The sequence below is a fragment of the Sus scrofa genome, chromosome 12 (assembly GCF_000003025.6).
Source record: "Sus scrofa isolate TJ Tabasco breed Duroc chromosome 12, Sscrofa11.1, whole genome shotgun sequence".
Lineage (NCBI taxonomy): Eukaryota > Metazoa > Chordata > Mammalia > Artiodactyla > Suidae > Sus > Sus scrofa.
In genome coordinates, this window is record NC_010454.4 from 56,493,749 (window position 1) to 56,513,418 (window position 19,670).

The 19,670-nt window shown below is 43.1% G+C and overlaps 1 protein-coding gene across 2 annotated transcripts in view; it reads left to right on the forward strand.

Annotated features, from left to right (window-relative positions):
• MAP2K4 (mitogen-activated protein kinase kinase 4) overlaps positions 1–19,670 on the forward strand; it is a 114,189-nt gene that overhangs the window by 91,720 nt on the left and 2,799 nt on the right. For both annotated transcript variants that reach the window (XM_021067890.1, XM_003132006.5), the window contains 3 exons: positions 9,916–9,993; positions 13,375–13,523; positions 17,536–17,581. In XM_021067890.1, the coding sequence (XP_020923549.1) occupies positions 9,916–9,993; positions 13,375–13,523; positions 17,536–17,581 (273 nt within the window). The remainder of the gene's footprint in view (positions 1–9,915; positions 9,994–13,374; positions 13,524–17,535; positions 17,582–19,670) is intronic.

Consider the following 19,670-nt stretch of genomic DNA (forward strand, 5'->3'; position numbering starts at 1 on the left):
GTTTTTGGTTTTTTTGTTTTCTTGGGATAAATATCTAGAAGTGAAATTGCTAGATCTCTTCTTTTAACTACCCAGATTCCTCTAGTGAGTTCTGGTTTTAAAGATTAATACTCTCTGTCTCTTTTATTCAGTGACGTGCAGTGCCTGTCACAGAGTAGATGCTTTTGGGCCCACACTTTGCCTATAAAGTCTAAAATTGTGTACCTAGTTTTCTATTTCATAATCCCCTCTTAGATTCCACAGGAGTTGCAAATATGATATGTTCTCTACCAAACTCTTGGTGTCCTTTCACCTCTCTGCTCCCTACAAAATCCGTGAGCTGTCTCCCTCTCCCCGGTTCTGTTTTTCAGGAAATACCAGCTTCTTCTTTCCAGTTGCTCAGGATATAAACTTTGGAGTTTTATATCTTTCTATTTGCCACATTCTGTATCCCACCCATTAGCAAATACTGTCTGCTAGACTTTCAAAGTGTATCTGGAACCTGCTGCTCTTTAAAACCAGTGGTGCTTATTGGTCAGACACTGTCAGTTCTCACTTGCCTTACTGCAGTCAAATCCAGAATGGTCCCAACTGCTTCCGCCCTTGTTCTCAGCTCGGCAGCCAGAGTTATCTTCCAGAGCCCTGTCAGGTGAATCACGCCACTCCTCTACTGAAACACTCAGTCCAGAGTCCTTAAAGTGGGCCTGTCAGGAGCTACGTAACTTGGCCTCAGCTGTCTCTCTGGATTGTTCGCATGTTACCTTCCCAGCTCCAGCCACCACACTGACCTTCGTGCTGTTCCGCAAACGTAGAGGTGCTGTTTCTACCTTTCTACCTTGAACTCTCTCTCCCTGTGAATATGTTTAATGTGCCTGTCTTTCACTTGAGTTGGGTCTCTGAGCAGATGTCACCCCCTTACACAATCCTTCCTGGGCCACCACATCTAAAATAGCATCCTCTATTACTCGCTTATCTTCTTTTTTTGGTCTTTTTGCTATTTCTTGGGCTGCTCCCACAGCATATGGGAGGTTCCCAGGCTAGGGGTCCAATCGGAGCTGTAGCTGCCAACCTGCACCAGAGCCACAGCAATGCTGGATCTGAGCCGCATCTGTGATCTACACTACAGCTCACGGCAATGCCAGATCCTTAACCCACTGAGCAAGGGCAGGGATCGAACCCGCAACCTCATGGTTCCTAGTCGGATTCGTTAACCACTGCGCCACGACAGGAACTCCCAACTCGCTTATCTCCTTAACCTATGTTGTTTCCTAACCCTTATCACCATCTGACTATTGGCTTAACTGCGTGCATCTCCTGAAGAGTTTGTGGGCCTTTGAGACCATGGTTTTGTCTTGTTTAGTTCACTGCTGTATTCTTGGGGGCTAAGTAAGACGTTTCTCTTGTTGCTATTTTGAATGGAATGTGTTTTCCCACATCATAATAACTGCCGATATAAAGGAAGGCTATTTATACGGATACGTTATTTTATTTATTTATTTATTATTTGTTTGTTTGTTTGTCTTTTCTAGGGCCGCTCCCTCGGCATATGGAGGTTCCCAGGCTAGGGGTCCAGTTGGAGCTGTAGCTGCTGGCCTACGCCAGAGCCACAGCAACTTGGGATCTGAGCCGCGTCTGCGACCTACACCACAGCTCAGGGCAATACCGGATCTTTAATCCACTGAGCCAGGCCAGGGATCAAACCCGCAACCTCATGGTTCCTAGTCGGATTCGTTAACCACTGCGCCACAACGGGAACTCCGATACTGATAATATTTTATAACCAGTCAAATTACTGATCCTCCTCTCTCTCTGTCTTTTTTTTGGGGGGGGGGTCTTTTTAGGGCCACACCTGTGGCACATGGAGGTTCCCAGGCTGGGGGCCAAATTGGAGCTGTAGCCACCGGCCTCCGCCAGAGCCATAGCAACGCCAGATCTGAGCCACGTCTGTGACCTACATCACAACTCACGGCAACGCCAGATCCTTGACCCACTGAGGGAGGCCAGGGATCGAACCTGCATCCTCATGGATGCTAGTCAGATTCGTTGCTGCTGAGCCACAATGGGAACTCCTCTGCCTCTTTTTTGATTAGGTTTCAGATGCTACTTAAGGTACTACTATGCAAAAAAATAATCTTATTCATATTTATTGATCTTTTCATATCTATCTACTTATAATCATTATATACATATATATATATATATACACATACACACACAGATTTACTTTTCTCGTGTTAATTTTTATTGCTTTGCCTAGAACTAGATGAATGATGTGTGGTATGCGTGTTTATGTCTGTGTGTGAGAATATGTATGTGCGAGAGAGAATGAGAATGAATCAGGAATGACTGTTAAATCTTATTAAATACCTTTTTGGCATCATTCAGTATATGATGAAATGTTCTGTACAGCTATTGATAAAACAATTCAGGTTGGTTGAACCATCCTGGCATTCCAGAAATAATTCCTACCTGTTTCATAGTTTATATGGTTAATAAATTTTACATGTGCTGTATTAATATTTATGATTGCTACATAAAAATGTTTAGATTTGCTTATATTTTACGTTGTAAAGGTTTTAGATGGGTTATGCTAGTTTTAAAAATCAAGTTATGAAAATCTTCATCTTTATTTTATTCATACAGTAAAAAAGTATTATCTAGTGATGAGAAACATAACTTTGGCTTCCTCGAGCTCAAAGATTTTTTTCCCAGAGCTCAGCACGGTTGTGATGGTATAGTTATCTGTTCTTTGAGACTGAACTCCATCTTGGCCAAGAGTGTTTGAGGAAAGATACATGATTCTTTGAAAACTGTGAAGTGAAGTTTTACTCTTTCCTTAGCATCAGCACAGATGTGTGTATATGTGCGTGTGCCTTTGAGTGTGCATGTGTATACATATGCATATTTTCCTTTTCTTAGTTTTAAAGGTTGGGGGTAAAAGCTGTCCACTGCATTGTTTTAACTACCAAGTATGTGTGGTAGTTTTAAAATCTGCCCACAATCTCTTTAATACACTTCCCTTCAAAAGGCAGTGACTAAGTACAGTCTTGGGTGTGGACTGAATATAGTGACAGCATCTCATGAATAGCATGTGGCAGAAGTGACGGTGTGTCCCTCTGAGAGTAGGGCGTCAAGAGGCATGGTGGCTTCTTTCCTGGATTGCTCACTTTGGGGGAAGCCAGTTGCCATGTGAAGACAAACAAACAGCTTTACAGAGAGACTCAGGGTTGAACCAGGCTTCCTGCTAGTAACTGTGTAAATGAGCTTGGTGACAAATCCTCCAGCCTAGTGAAGCCTACAGCCCAAGCTGACGTCTTAATTAAAGTCTCATGAGACACCCCAAGTCAGAACCACTCATCAGAAGTGCTCCCTGAAGCCTGACTCACAGAAACCTAAAATAACAAATGTTTGTTGGTTTCCACTGTTAAGTTTTAGGGATGATTTGTTGCACAGGTAGTACAAAGCGACTCTTGTTCACCTTTTTTCTTATTTCTTGCTTTCAGAGTATTTTAGCTTGTACACTTCTGCCTTAGTAAGTTTCTTTTTTAGCATCATAAATGGTCAGTTAAAAAACGAAATACTGGAAAAGGTCTGTTCTGTATTATTAGTTGTATTTATTCAGCACTTCTTTTTTGCTTCTTTAATCCAAAAAAATTGAGAAGGATTTTGTTCAAAATTTGGTAACATCGTGATGGTGAATTTCTCCTTTTTCCTTGGTTTTTATTTTATATACTTCTATACAAAATAGCTTGAGTCATGTATTTCTTGTAAATTATGTTTTGGACATAAAATTGTTTTATCTATTACTTTTTTGCTGTTTTTGTTGGTGTTACATACCCTGTTCTCTAAGTAGGTATTTTCCTCTTATAGTTAGTTTTAAAAAACTTTTTGCTTTTCAGACCCATACTTCTGATTTAGATTTAGGATACAAAGTCTTTAGTTAATTTCATAGAGCTTTAATCTCTATTGAAGAATGCTTTTCAAAATGTTTGAAGTATTACACAGGCTTAAAGACTTACATGTAAAACACAACACCATAAAATACCTAGAAGAGAACATAGGCAAAACCTTCCCTGACGTAAATTGTATAAATGTTTTGTTATGTCAGTCTTCTAAGAGAACAGAAACAAAAGCAAATGAGACCTGATCAAACTTATTACGAGCTTATGCACAGCAAAGGAAACCATAAACAAAATGAAAAGACAGCCTACAGAATAGGAGGAAATATTTGCAAATGATACAGCTGACGAGGGCTTAATCTCCAAAATATACAACAGCTCATACCACTCAATGACAAAAAACAAACCACCCAGTTGAAAAGTGGGTAGAAGACCTAAATAGACATTTCTCTAAAGAAGACATGGATGGCTAGTAGGCACATGAAAAGATGCTCAACATCACTAATTATTAGAGAAATGCAAATGAAAACTACAGTGAGGTCCATGTTAAAGCAGTCAGAATGGCTATCATTAATAAACCTACAGATACAAATGCTGGAGAGGGTGTGGAGAAAGGGAACCTTCCTGCACTGTTGGTGGGGATGTAAATTGATGCAACACTATCGAAAACAGTATGGAGGTTCCTCGGAAAACTAAGAATAGAATTACCGCATGATCCAGCAGTTTCATTCCTGGACATATATCCAGACAAAAGTATAGTTTAAAAAGATACGTCTGTGTACCTCCGGTGTTCATAGCAGCACTATACACAATAGCCAAGACGTAGAAATAACCTGAATGTCCATTGGCAGATGAGTGGATAAAGAAGATGTGGTACATATACAATGTAATACTACAAAGCTATAGAAAAGAACACAACAGCCCCGCGCCACTTGCAGCAACATGGATGAAACTAGAGATTTTCGTGCTAAGAAGTAAGTTAGAAAGAGAAAGATGAATACTGTATGATATCACTTTTATGTGGCACAGATGAACTTGTCTACAAAATAGAACCAGACTCACAGACATAAAGAACAGACTTGTGGTTGTCTGGGGGGAGGGAGTGGGATGGACTGCGAGTTTGGGATTAGTAGATGCAAACTATTAGGTTTAGAATGGATGAGCAACAAGATCCTATTGTATAGCACAGGGAACTACATCCTATCTCCTGGGATAGAACATGGTGGAAAATATAAAAAATGAATAAGCTGCGAGGGTATATTGTACAACACAGAGAATATGGCTAGTATTTTATAATAGCTATAAGTGCTATAAAATCCATAAAAATTTTGAATCATAGTGTTGTATACCTGAAAATAATATTGTATATCAACTATACCTCATTAGAAACCCCAATATTATCTGTATCTCTTATATAATAAATTTTCCATGCAAGAAAAAGTGATCAAAATTTTAAGCATTAGAGATTTGAATATGCACCTTCCCCAAGGAAAAATAAATTCATTGCTTTAAAAAACAAACAAAAAAATGTATATATGTGTATGACTGAGTCACTTTGCTATATAGCAGAAATTGGTACAACATTATAAATCAGCGATGCTTTAATAACTATATCCAGTCCCTTGGGATAGGCAATGATGGAAGATAATACAAGAAAGGGGACGTATGTACATGTATGACTGGGTCCCTTGACTGTGCAGCAGAAATTGGCACAACATTGTAAGTCAAGTGTGCTTCAGTACAAAAAGTGAAAAAGAGCAGATAAGCACTGTGCTCTTACTGTATAGCAGCGGGAACTATAGCCCATCTCTTGAGATGGAACATGGTGGAAGATAATACAAGAAAAAGAATGTACGTGTATGTATGACTGGGTCACTTTACTGTACAGCAGAAATTGGCACAACATTGTAAATCGACTGTAATAGTATTTAAACACAACTATACTTCAATAAAATAATTTTTTTTTTGTCTTTTTAGGGCCACACCCACAGCCTATGGAGGTTTCCCAGGCTAGAGGTCGAAATGGAGCTGTAGCCACCAGCCTGTGCCACAGCCACAGCAATGTCAGATCCAAGCCACGTCTGCCACCTACACCACAGCTCACAGCAACACCAGATCCTTAACCCACTGAGCTCGTCCAGGGGTCGAACCCGCAACCTCATGGTTCCTAGTCGGATTTGTTTCCACTGTGCCACAACGGGAACTCCCAATAAAATAGATTTTAAAAATTACACATACAAATAAGGAATGAACATGGGTCAGAAGTTACATTTAACTCATAAATGAGGAAACTGGACAGGCAGGTTGGTGCACTTGGCTCAGAGGACATTTATATAACTCATTATTCACAGTCTCTAAAGAAAGAATATTGGAATGAGGTGACTAATCTAAATATAAAATTGCTAATTATGTCCAGGTCAATGGAACAGTACCTTTTGGGGTTGTTGGACAGAAATCATTTGCATCCCTGCCTGACAAACATCCGCAGGTTCTTGTATAACTTAAGGTTCTGGGCCCTGATGAAACAAGTGCTCTTGTGCAAGTCTTTAGGCACACTCGTTAGTGCCCCACTATGACCCTGAAGGGAAACGGAATCTTTTTGTAAGAAAGGTATTTCTGGGTATTGGATGCATTTTCCTGACACCCACCTGGTAGAAGTTCTAGCCGCGAATGACATAAGCACACAGCCGCTTTAAAGCGGCATGACCGCCATCCCCCAGATGACAGGTGCCCACTCTAAGTGCACCGTTTGAATTTTCACAAACGCGGTGAGTTGTGTAATCACCACATCAGTCAAGAGAGGAAACGTGTCTGCCCGCCGAAAAAGACCATCGGTCCTGCTTTCTGTCGCTGTTTCCTAGGATTCTGAAGAAATGTCATCGGACCGTCTGTGCTTGTGTCAGCTTCTTTGGAAGATACCCATACCGTCCTGTGCGTTAGTAGATCAGTCTTTTGCAGAGAAGTTGCACGTTGTATCGAGAGATGACGGTTAACTTCTCCACCCCTCATGGGTGGCTTCACTTTGCAGAGTTGTTTTTGGTTTTTTTTGGTAGGGGTGATGTCTCTCTGTTAATTTAGGTCTTCTTGCCATGTCTCAGTGATGTTTTGTCATTTTCAGGGCCTTTTGAATTTATTCCTAAGGAATTCATGGTTTTGGGTGCTAAAACTTTCCCCCACTATTTTGCCATTATAGGGAAACGCGATGGATTTGCTTACTTTGCCGTTGTGTTCTGTGCCCTTGAGAGTTTCCTCATTAATTTGAGTAGGGATTCTCTGAGTGAACCATTGTAGAAATTCAAATGTCTGTGAAAAAGCAGTGTTTTTTTTCCTGCCTTACTCTTTGGTACTGTCTGGGACCTCCACTATAATGCTGGGTAAAAGCAGTGCCTTGTTCCCAGAATTACCAGGAAGGACATGTTTTATTTTTAACCACTAAATATGGTGTTAATTCTAGGTTATTTTATATACCCTTTATGAGATAAGAATATTTCCTTCTTAATATGCTAACAGTTGTTATCTTCCTTGAATTTTATCAGATGCTAATCCTACATCTTATTGAGATGATCTCATGATTTTTAAAATTATTCTATAGGAGTTCCCATCATGGCGCAGTGGTTAACCAATCCGACTAAGAACCATGAGGTTGCGGGTTCGATTCCTGGCCTTGCTCAGTGAGTCGAGGATCTAGCGTTGCCGTGAGCTGTGGTGTAGGTTGCAGATGCGGCTTGGATCCCTCGTTGCTGTGGCTCTGGTGTAGGCCGGCGGCTACAGCTCCTATTAGACCCCTAGCCTGGGAACCTCCATATGCCACGGGAGCAGCCCAAGAAATGGCAAAAAGACCCCCCCCCAAAAAAAATTATTCTATAGATGCTGCATTACATTAATTTTCAAGTATTATGCCTGTATTATATTCCTGAGATAAACCCCACTTGATTATGATGTATTACCACTTCATATGTTGCTGGATTAGGTTAGCTCATATTTTAACAATTTTCATGTCTATTTATGAGGGATATTAATTGTAATGTTTTGGTCAAGTTTTCATAAATAGTTATGTTGGCTTCATAAAATGAGAAGAATACCCTCCTTCTCTGTTTTGAAAATAATTTGATCACGACTGGTGTTACTTCTCCCCTGCATGTTTGAAAGAGTTTGCCAGTAAATTTATTTGGGCCTGGACTTTGTAGAAAGAATTTTAATAATGAGGTAATTTTAAAAATAGTTTTGCAGTTATTCAGATTTCTGTGTTATTTTTGTAGGTTTTCGTTTTCAAAGAATGCCTATTTCATCTCTTTCTGTAAGATCAATAGTAATGTCCCCTCTTTCATTCTGACTTGAGTCATCTCTCTTTTTCTTTTGGTCAGTGTAGCCAGAAGTTTGCCTTTTTTTTTTTTTTTCTGCATCTTTCCGAAGAGTCAGCTTCTAGGTCCGTTGACTTGTTGTGGGTTTGTTGTTGTTGTTGTTCTCTTTTTCACTTACTTCCGCTTTACTTTTTATCACTTCCTTCTCCTTGCTTTGAGTGTTAGTTTGCTGTTCTTTAACTCCATACCGCTGTCAAGTCAGGCTATCAATTTAATTCCGGCTTCTCTCCTCATGTATGCAGTTAGTGCCATAAATCTCCCTCTGAGCACTGCTTTCACTGCATCTCACAAACCTTGCTTGGATAATTTCGTTTTGGTGATTTCATTTTCATGGACACTGAACATGAGTACTATGAAATAATTAAAATTATTTCAGTAAATAATTTCATTGATTATTTCATTCTATTTAGTTCAAATACTTAAAAACGTTTTCTTGAGATTTCTTCTGTGATCTGTGTGTTATTAGAAGTGTGTAGTTTAAGCTCCAAATATTTGAGGATTTCCCAAGTAATCTTTCTGTTACTGATTTCTGACATAATGACTGTGTGGTCTGAGACCATCCCTCGCATGATTTCTGTGTTTTCTTTAAAATAAGGTGTGTCTTCTGGCCCAGAACGTGGTCTGTGTTAGTGTTCCATGTGAGCTTGAGAAGAATGTGTAGTTAATTCCGTATTGTTGGCTGGAGTATTTTCTCAAGCTTGGTTGACTATCTGGGATTTTTATGTAATGTGTATCTTATCAGGTAAATACGTATATTTACAACTAAAAGTAAAAGTGAATAGCTTCCAAGGAATATTTATGCAACACAGTCCTCGTGTTCAAAACAAAATGCGTACATCTCTGAGCTAATGGCTGCTGACAGGCAGAGAATATAACACAGTTGACTGTTATCCTTTTCTGGACATTTCTTTCAACAGCCGTTACTGTCAGTCTGAGCTAAGGCCCCATTGTCAGCTCCGGGCCGCTGATACCCTCTCTTTTCTTCTCCATCCCTGACACACTGTGTAATAATAGTCCCTTATTTCAAGGAAATGTAAAAATGCTCCCTTCCTAGAAATTACTAAAAATGATTTCTGCTCTTCTTATGATAGGATAATATCTTTCAATATTGGCAGTGCCTTAATTTGGTTAAGAATGACTAATAGACAAATATCTTTAAAGATGTAGATATAAATTTAGCTTTATGATAAGGAGTGGGTAGAGTAATTATCATAAATTGAGCTCATATTTGCTTTTGTGTCTCAAATATACTGTGGTATGTCCTTATTCACTGGAGCAAAGAGTAGTGACATCAGATGACCTAGTCTTTTTTTTCCTTCTTTTTACCGTTATTTGCTGCTAATCTGGCCCTGCAATTCTTTATTTTTTTTCTCGTCCTCCGTTTTTCTTCCGCTCCCTGTTCTCGGCTTCAGCTTTATAAACCCTTGTGAGTCCTAAGGGGGAGGAATTAAAAGAGTGGCCTGTGTTCCCAGCAGAGGAAGCCACTGAGTTGAGTCTTTCCTTGGTGTTTGTTTTTAGTATAATAGTGGCTTCCTTTTGCTCCCAGTCAGTCCCTAGACGTGGGTTCCTCCAGGAGTGTGCTGGCATTCTGGCCACCTGCCCAGCTCCTGCTTCCTTCCATTACCTGCCCCTGGAGGGTGTGTGTAGTTAATGACCGATGTCTCTTTGCGTTTCAGCCTGAAAGAATAGACCCGAGTGCATCACGACAAGGATACGATGTCCGCTCGGATGTCTGGAGTTTGGGGATCACACTGGTACGTTCTCGTTGACTCAACCTTGTCGTGGCAAACGAGGCCTTTAGAAATGAAAGACAACGTCACCAGCCTTCCACCGCTCATGGGATCACATCTTGTCTCCTCCAGCCTTTGATTTTATGTTCCTGTTGCTCCCCCTCCCCCCAGCCCGCTGGCTATAATTGCAGAGATTATATTTTCTGATTGGTGAAAAACAAGGGTTTTACCTTAAAAATCAAGCTGGAGTTGATTATTTCCCTCTTGGCTCGGCAAAGCACTGAGGGCTCTCTAACGTTGTCACTCTGGACTCTTGGCCACAAATACTCAGGGGCAGGAGTAACTCAGAATAGGGACAGGGAGGCCAGCGCACCCACGGGAGGGCAGGGGTGCGGGTTCATAGGCGCCTGCGTCTCAGGCAGACGCCGTGTGTCCTGTGATAACGTGGACAGTTGTGTGGTAGGTACACGGAGTATTTTTTTGGCCGCGTCTGCAGCCTGTGCAAGTTCCCAGGCCAGGGATTGAACTTGTGCCACAGCCGGGACCCAAGCCACTGCAGTGACAACACCAGATCCTTAACCTGCTTCACCACCGGGCACACTTACATATATCTGTGAAAATCGGTTCTACTCAGAATCTTCTGTTACCCTAACCGAAAAGCCAGAAATGAATGAGCTGAAAGTAATTCCATTGTGGAGGAACAAGAACCACGTCGGTGACGATGAACGTTCTGCCTCAGAACACCACCCAGAAAGAACAGTAGGACAGCTGCTTGATTCGTAGCTAACAAGCAAAATTAAATAAACTTTTCCCCCTGTGGACGGTATTGAAGTTTTGGTTCTATTTTCAAAGTAGATTTATCTTCTGAGTTCCTTATTACCACATTTTGTTTTGAAGTTGTAGATTTGTTTTCTTGTTCTTGCCGTTTTACCAGGGCTGAGGGGCAGCTTCTGTAGCTTCTTCTACATTGGATATGAAGTGTCCATCACTCATGGGGCGGTGTCCTCTTTGGTAGGCAGCCCCAGACTTTTCCTTCCATTCTCCTCTCATCCTCAGCAAGACCCCAGAGCCTAGAGAGTAAGAGGTACAGAGCAGTGAACTTCTCCTGTAGCTGGTTAAGTCATCTCCATTTGTTCATTGGTCTCAGATGGAGCTAGGCTCTCTTCCTGAGGATGGCACGCCCCTGTAAGCCGTCCCTGTGAGTCAGACGCTGCCACACCTCGTGATTGCCCTGACCAGAGACCTGAAGGCTGGTAGCTCACCTCTGCGGAAGATTCCACCTGGTTTCCTGTGACCAAACATGGGAGGTCCTCGCTGAGTCCTTTCGCAGTGGGAATCCCTCCCCTTTAGTCAGAGAGAACATGCAGCTGGGGAATCAGGTCTGCGGACTGGTCCTAACGCAGCAGCAAGACCTGCGCTTCCAACCGAGACAGCTGTTTGCATGGAAGCAGTAGTCATGATTCACGAGTTCCTGTCTGTGTCCAAACCAGTTGTGTTTGAAAAGCAAGTTTTTACTTTATGATAAAAACAAAATTTTGTTCCCTGAAAGGCTTTCACATAGAAACTTTTTTAGCAGTGTCCTTTAGTACATCTGGCTAAACTTTAAAAGCAAGGTACTCAGTACTTACAATCGCTTGATAGTTTATTTTTCATATAGATAGTTTTATAAAAATTATCAGATTATGAAATTAAATTTTACAATCCTAAGTCTTTCACCTTTGGATGTGTATCCTTCTGTTTCCTTCTCTCATTAAAACCTGTTTTCAGAAACAAACCTAACAAGGTTTTTCCTGTTGCTGTGAGTAATCGTATGGTTTACTTCTTTCCCAAGCATTTGTAGGTATATAGATACACATTTTTTTTTTTTTTTTGTCTGCACCCCCATTATATGGAAATTCCTGGGCTAGGAGTTGAACCCATGCCACAGCAGTGACCTGAGCCACCGCAGTGACAATGCTGGATCCTTAACCCACTGCCCACAGGGGAACTCCAAGCATTTGTATTTTTATCAACAAGAAACCTCAGCTGAAGGGGTGGGTTTCTGTGTGTGTGCCCATGCCTGCCTGCTGGCCCACGGGCAGGAGTGTGAGTGGAGGCCGTGCCGAACTGGAGGAAGCATCCCTTGGGGAAGAAGGCCTTCCCACCCCGCTTTCTGGGGGACGATGGCTTTATGTTTGCTTCATTGCTCTCCTTTCCTTATGTAAGCTAGTACTTTAATATTTTACTAAACCAACAGAATCAAATCTTAGCTGAAGAAACTCTGAAACAGTCTCAGACAGAACTCTCCCTCCTGAGCCACCTTCCTCCCGGTAAGTTTAGGGCCATCCCACCTCTCGGTCACCTCTCGGTGCACGTCGGATAGGCTTCATTTGGGCCATGCTGCAGATTTGATCTAGTTCTCGGAGAAAACACAAGGTTTTCCCCCCTAGGGTTCCATTATCCTCGGAACAGAGTTGGGAGACAGGTGAGAGTACAGTTCACAAATATATTTGACCCGCGACAGATTGGGACACATGTCTACAGACTCTTCAGAGCTGGTTCGGTTTAGGGATACTGTCCTCAGCATTGTCTTGGGGGTTTGGGTTCAGGGTTCGAGGTCTGACCCTGCCTTGAGTTCCTCAGCGTTAGTCATACCTGCCTGTGGTAGAAACTGTAGTAACTACAGGATGGCTCTGGAGTAGGATTTGTGCATTGTTTCCCTTGAGCTCAGGTTGGGCTTTCGTTTGTTGACTTGTTTTACCTGAAAAAGTGAATGTGAGCACTGTCCTGGATATAGCCGTCCATTTGGATGAGTGCAGACCTTTGGCACAGAAGTGCTCAAACAGCCTTGTAGGAGCTTGCGTACAGAGGAGTCAGCACCACGAGCTGCCCTGGAGCTTCTGGGCTTAGGTTTGGTGTTTTCTTTTGTTCAAGTCCTTGACTTTGGTTGATACAGATTCCCTCTACTCTCTTGATTTCTAAATCCCACTTCCACTTAGCCTTAATAACTCTGAAGATTGGGAGTTCCTGTCATGACTCAGCCGTTAGCCAGCCCAACGAGGATCCAAGAGGATGTGGGTTCAATCCCTGGCCTCGCTCAGTGGGTTGAGGATCTGGCGTTGCCGTGAGCCGTGGTGTAGGTTGCAGACGCGGCTCAGATCTGGTGTTGCTGTGGCTCTGGTGTAGGCCGGTGGCTACAGCTCCGATTGGACCCCTAGCCTGGGAACCTCCATGTGCTGTGGGTGCGGTACTAAAAAGCAAAAAAAAAAAAAAGATTCTGAAGAGTCCATCTCAGCCTGATCTCAGTTTGATTCAAGGCTTTTACGGGAGTTTTGCTTGGGGTTGAGATTGAAAATGTGGCCTTTCCAGTGAAGAGCAGTAAATAGTTATCAGTGTGTTTTGCTTTTTCCTCTGTGTTCTCTTTAGTACGAACTGGCCACGGGCCGATTTCCTTATCCAAAGTGGAATAGTGTATTTGATCAACTAACACAAGTCGTGAAAGGAGATCCGCCGCAGCTGAGTAATTCTGAGGAAAGGGAATTCTCCCCAAGTTTCATCAACTTTGTCAACTTGTGGTGAGTATTTGACTTACGGATACTCAAAAACAGACAGTGAGAGGACAGTGAGGGAGTTAATCCTAGCAGCATTGGTGCTTTATACTGGGGAAGGGGGCCTTCATGTCACCATGTCTTCTCAGCTGGGACTCCGGATCCCTGGGGCTACAGGAAAGGTCCCGCTAGCCGGGAGAGGCGTCACTCGCTTATTCTCCTACACACGTGGTGGTGGAGAAGCTGCTGCCTCCGGATTTCTAGTACCTTGTCCAAGAAATACCGCCTAGGTGAGCCGGATCCTCGTACTCTGATGTGGTTCTAGCAATGAACTTACATCAGAATCACTTGGAAGCTCTTACTAAGTCAAGACCCCACAGATGAGACTTTGAGCAGCGGGTCTCCTTGGACGCAGCACATCCCTAGTTGGGTGGATGTGGCAGAGGCAGGCCCAAAGCGCCACTGGGAGAACCACGTGTGGCTCACTGTGATCTCATTCCAAGTATGAACCCCAACAACATGCCTGATGTTGTTTGCTCACCTTTTAGCAGGAGTGTGTGTGAGAGAGCGAGCTTGTGAGAATAAATGCCTGCAGATGCGGCAGCAACACCGTCATCACGTTCTCTTTCGCTCTGTACTTGAACTAAAACCCGCTTGGTTGTCATTTGAATATCTTTTGATAATTATTCTGTGTATCCACCATGATTTACCAGTAAGTTTACTAGCAAACAGCCAGAGCATTTTGTATGTTATTCTTTTCATTCTTGAAAATGCTTTTCTTTTTCATAATTTTTTCTTTCCAGGAATGCTTTTTCACTCTACTCTTTTAGATCCTGTAAGGCTAAGACTTACATTTCATGGTCTATTGCCCTCTTTTTGAATATGTAGAAAGCATTTGTTCGACTCCAGTTTTCAAGTCCCTTTCGTCTTCTCTAACCACATTCTGCTTCTGTGCTGGTTTTGGACGGGAGAAGAATGCCTTGAGATTTTCTAGGTAGAAGAGAGCCATAAAGCTGACTTAAATTGGCTGCTTCTTCCTTTTAAAAAACCTGTTTTTACCCATTGGCACCCATATATACAGCATGTAATTGTGAACTGTGGTCATTTTATATGTTCCGCTTTAGTGAAATATTTGTTTAAAAGAATCTTTGTGAATCATAGAGCCTAATATCTGAAATGATCACCTGGGAACAGTCCACCAGGGTTGTGTTCTTCTTAGCTCCTGATCTCTTTATTGGTTTTGTTACATATATATGTACATAGAATTTTTGTGTCCCTTGGTGTAAGTTCCCTTCTGTAAATAATGGTTATAGTCTTCAGTGCCACATTGTTTTCCCCGAGTAGGTGCGTAGTTCCATCTCTTTCCTCATCATTGGGGTTTACAGTTGAGGTGTATCTGTTTCTGTGATAAGCTCATGTCAGCTCTCTGCATTTGTCCATTCTCCCTTCTGCTGTCCTTGGGCATTTCCTGCTATCTCTAACCCGGCTCATTCAGATTCCACTTTGGTTTCCTCATAATCCAGTTTTACCTTGTTCCAAGCCATTTCCCTTCTTTTTGTCAGAGTTGTATTTTTTATGATGCATGTCTGATCCTTACCTGTTTGTTGAAAACTGTCTAGAACATGCATTCTTAATGGAGTGCTATCACCCCCCTACCCAAGAGACAACAATTTGTTCTGGAAAGACAGGAAATCTTAGTATAATGGTTTGTAGCAGATTTGCAGTATTTAAATTTCACAGAAAGGAAGGGCAGTAATGAAAAAACATCAAGAAGTATGAGGTCTAATTCTAAGAAAAGCAACAAAGAGACTAGAACATAAATCTACTTTTAATTGAGATGAGTTTATGGGATAGTCTAAAATACACTTTAAAATAAAATCAGTGTATTTAAAATACCCAAGGAAATAAAGGAATGAGTCTGTTAAAACTGAGGAAGCGGGAGTACCCGTCATGGTGCAGCAGAAATGAATCTGACTAGGAACCATGAAGTTGTAGGTTCGATCCCTGGCCTCGCTCAGTGGGTTAAGGATCCGGCATTGCCATGAGCTGTGGTGTAGGTCTCAGACATGGCTTGGATCTGGCGTGGCTGTGGCCAGTTAGACCCTTAGCCTGGGAACCTCCATATGCCACGGATGCAGCCCTAAAAAAGACCAAAAAAAAAAAAAAAAAAAAAACCGAGGAAGAAGTGAACAAATGAAACAGTTGGATATGAAAACTGTTTAAAGTTTTGGAAATGAAAAAAAAAAAAAAAAACATAGGACCTGATACAAAGATACAACAAATTTGATGTACTCTGGACTAGAAACACTTGAAGACAGAGTGGAAGAACTGGAAAATAGGCTCGAGGGGGTTCCCCAGCGTGATAGAGACTGGAGTGTGTGAAATAATAGTTAAGACGCTGGGGAAGAGAATGCGTATTCTAAGATAAATGTAATGGAACTGCCAGAAGGTCACTCTCAAAGTGGAGAAACAGTATTTAAGGAGATGTGAGTGGAAAACATTTGGGAATTGATCCAGGATGGGTGCTCAGATTGAAGTTAAAGTCTGTACCATGCAGGGTAAACAAAGGTAAATTTATACCCAGATGCACTGGAGTGAAATTGCGGAACAATAAAGTAGAAGTTGGCAGGGAGAGAACTTAGAGTACCTGCGAGAATGAGTGGGTTAGACTGACAGCTGGCTTGTCATCAGCAACAGTGGTTGCCAGAAAACAGTGGAGTCCTAAGTCCAGAGTCCCAAGGAGAAGTAACTGTCACCCTCGTCCTGAAGTTTTATGTTGGGCACTCAGTATTCCAAATAAGGAGGAAATGTAGAGTTGTTTTGTTTTGTTTAGGGATGGAAATAACCAAGAGTTTACTATTCATAATTAGTTTTGAAAAGATGTATTTGACCAAGAAGAAAAGTAAGCCCAGCAAAAGGGTGTTGCAGGTAGTTTCCCTGGAAAACGGGCTTTGAGGACAGTGCCACGTGTACAGGAAGTTGGTGGAGTGGTAGTGGTCTTTGCACCAGCAAGCAGCAAAGGGAGGCAGAGCAGACTTAGGCAGAAAGGGCAGCTGGGCTGCAGGGCACCTCAGTGCAGACCTGCTCTGATAGCCCTGTAGGAGGCTGGGAAGCTGGGCTGGTCCCCAAGGTTGGCTCGACGTGGGGGTCTTGGACTTGTGCGCCCCTTTGTGGATCAGTCATTAGATACAGGCTACCCCAGGGAGGCTGAGGTGGCTCTCTTCACTGAAAGACATCTCTTCGAGGCCACAGCTGAGGGCTGTCTGCTGGCAGCTCTCTCAGCAGTGAAGGAATAAGTCCTTCATTCCTAAGACGGGCATCTGCGTGGCCCAGGGCAGAAGGTGGGGGTTCCAAGAGCAGCACCGAGCTGAGAAACAGGTGACCTCTGTTGCCAGGATTAACTTCTGGTGGTAAATATGGATTGAATTGACTGAGGTGCGGTCCAAGATAGATCAGGTAGATACACACAAGATGAAAAAATTAGACAAGGTCATGTTCAGGGGGAAATATCAGCAGGCACAGGTTTTTAATATTGTCAGCGTAGTCCTCAGGGAAGTTGTACTTCTGCAAGCTTTTAGACAGGATTAAGATACAATGTGCAAAAAAGGCTAGATTCTAAGGACAGGTGTATGAAGTTCAGGTGTCATTGACCTCCCAGACGTGCCGGTTGCCGGCTTCTCTTAAGTGATGTCTGTATGAATGTGTGTGTGTGTTTAGAAGGTCACACGCATTTACGTACAGTTTTGTACTTCACGTGCCTGCATGTGTAATCACGTGGCATTCTAACATGAAGCTATGGCTTGTTTCTGATTTTTTGCTAATACTCCTGCACTGAATATCTTAAGGGAACATCCTTAGATTATAGATTGTCTAATTTTTTATGTGTGGGGTTTTTTTTTTTTGTTTGTTTGGCAGGTTGTCTCCTTTGTTACTTTGTATCTGAAGGAGGAAAAAACTACTCATTTCTTTGAAATACTGTTTGTGAAAAGAAAAATATGTGGGTAAATGTCTTTAATGATTAACTTTTGTCTTATTTTAGCCTTACGAAGGATGAATCCAAAAGGCCAAAGTATAAAGAACTTCTGGTGAGTCTCAGACTTTGGGAATTGTAGTAACTCATGCCTGCATCTTTTTTGTTGTTGTCTTTTTTAGGGCCCCACTCACGGCATATGGAGGTTCCCAGGCTAGGGGTCTAATCGGAGCCGAAGCTGCTGGCCTACACCACAGCCACAGCAACACAGGATCCAAGCTTCATCTGCAAGCTACACCACAGCTCACAGCAACGCTGGTTCCTTAACGCACTGAGCAAGGCCAGGGATCAAACTCGCATTCTCATGGATACTAGTCAGGTTCATTAACCACTGAGCCACGAGGGGGAACTCCTTGCGCCTAAATCTTGCAGCATGCTGGTTCACCAGGCGAGCGGTGGGCTTCTCTGTCACAAACCCTACTGAGGTTGTTTTTTTTTTTTTTGTCTTTTTTTGCTATTTCTTGGGCCGCTCCCACGGCATATGGAGGTTCCCAGGCCTAGGGGTCGAATCGAAGCTGTAGCCGTGGCCTACGTCAGAGCCACAGCAACGCAGGATCCCAGCTGCGTCTGCGACCTACACCACAGCCCACGGCAACGCCAGGTCCTTAACCCACTGAGCAAGGGCAGGGACCGAACCAGCAACCTCAGGGTTCCTAGTCGGATTCGTTAACCACTGAGCCACTATGGGAACTCCCCTACTGAGGTTTTTTGCTTGTTGATTATTGAAGTGTAGTTGATGTACAGTTTTGTAGTGATTTCGTTGTGCACAAAGTGATGCACTCGTTCACGTGTACACATTCTCCGTAATACCTTTTCCGTCGTGGTCTGTCATAGGACACTGAACAGAGTTCCCTGAGCTCTGCAGTGGGACCTTACGGTTTATCTGTCCTACACATCGGCATTTGTATCTGTTATCCCAAACTCTCAATCAATGAAAAGTGGAATATTTTTTAAAATGTCTTGAAGATATTTGGAAAAAGAAAATTTGCAAGCCTAATTTTCTTGCTAATGTACTGGCTATATTGGCGTGGAAAAATTTGTTCTTGATATGCTATAAAAGTTGCCCCAGAGAACTTTTAACATTGACTTTCCAGAGCCGCTTCCCACCGCATGGTCTACGTGTGTGTGATGCCTCCAGAAGAAAGTATTGTGCTGGTTCTGCCTTTATTAAAAGCTCGCATGCAAATTTACATCATTATGGCCAATTCCCATTTCTTTGAAAGTTCTCACCCCTCCCATGGAACGTGGGCTTTCTAAGCAGTCTGCCCAATGCGACCTTGATCTTGGCAGGGACGATAACAGCTCACGGCAATGCCGGATCGTTAACCCACTGAGCAAGGGCAGGGACCGAACCCGCAACCTCATGGTTCCTAGTCGGATTCGTTAACCATTGTGCCACGACGGGAACTCCAGAACGTGGGCTTTTAAGCAGTGTGCCCAATGCGACCTTGATCTTGGCAGGGACGATTACTGTAACCTAAGCATGTGGGGCTATTTTAAGAGAAGACCCCCTTGTCATACTTTGCCTCTAGCTCTCCGAGGATGTTAGGTCAGACTCCGGTGAGCACAGCTCTGACCGAAGGTGCTCGCTCGGTGTACCTGGAGGAGCTGTGGACGAAAGCGTGGCCCGGGTGGAGGGTGAAGAAGTGGGGCTGCGAGGCAGGGGTGGAGCCGAGTACAGGGCATCCGCTCAAAGGAGAAGTTTCTCCTGAGCGCCTTTTGGAGCCGGGGTTTGAAGGGTTGAAACCGAAACGTTTTCGTAAGGTCCTTCTGCTACACGTGGGGAAGGAACTATGGAGTTGGTGTCCCAGGAGGCGGAGCAGTGCCTCCTGGCTCCTGATGGGGCAGAGGCAGCAGCTCTGTTTTTTGGTTTGTTTTTTGGTTTTTGTTTTTGTCTTTTTGCTATTTCTTTGGGCCGCTCCTGTGGCATATGGAGATTCCCAGGCTAGGCTAGGGGTCTAATGAGAGCTGCAGCTGTCGGTCTATGCCAGAGCCACAGCAATGCGGGATCCGAGCTGCGTCTGCAACCTACACCACAGCCCACGGCAACGCCGGATCCATAACCCACTGAGTGAGGCCAGGGATCAAATCTGCAACCTCCTGGTTCCTAGTCGGATTCGTTAACCACTGCGCCACGACGGCAA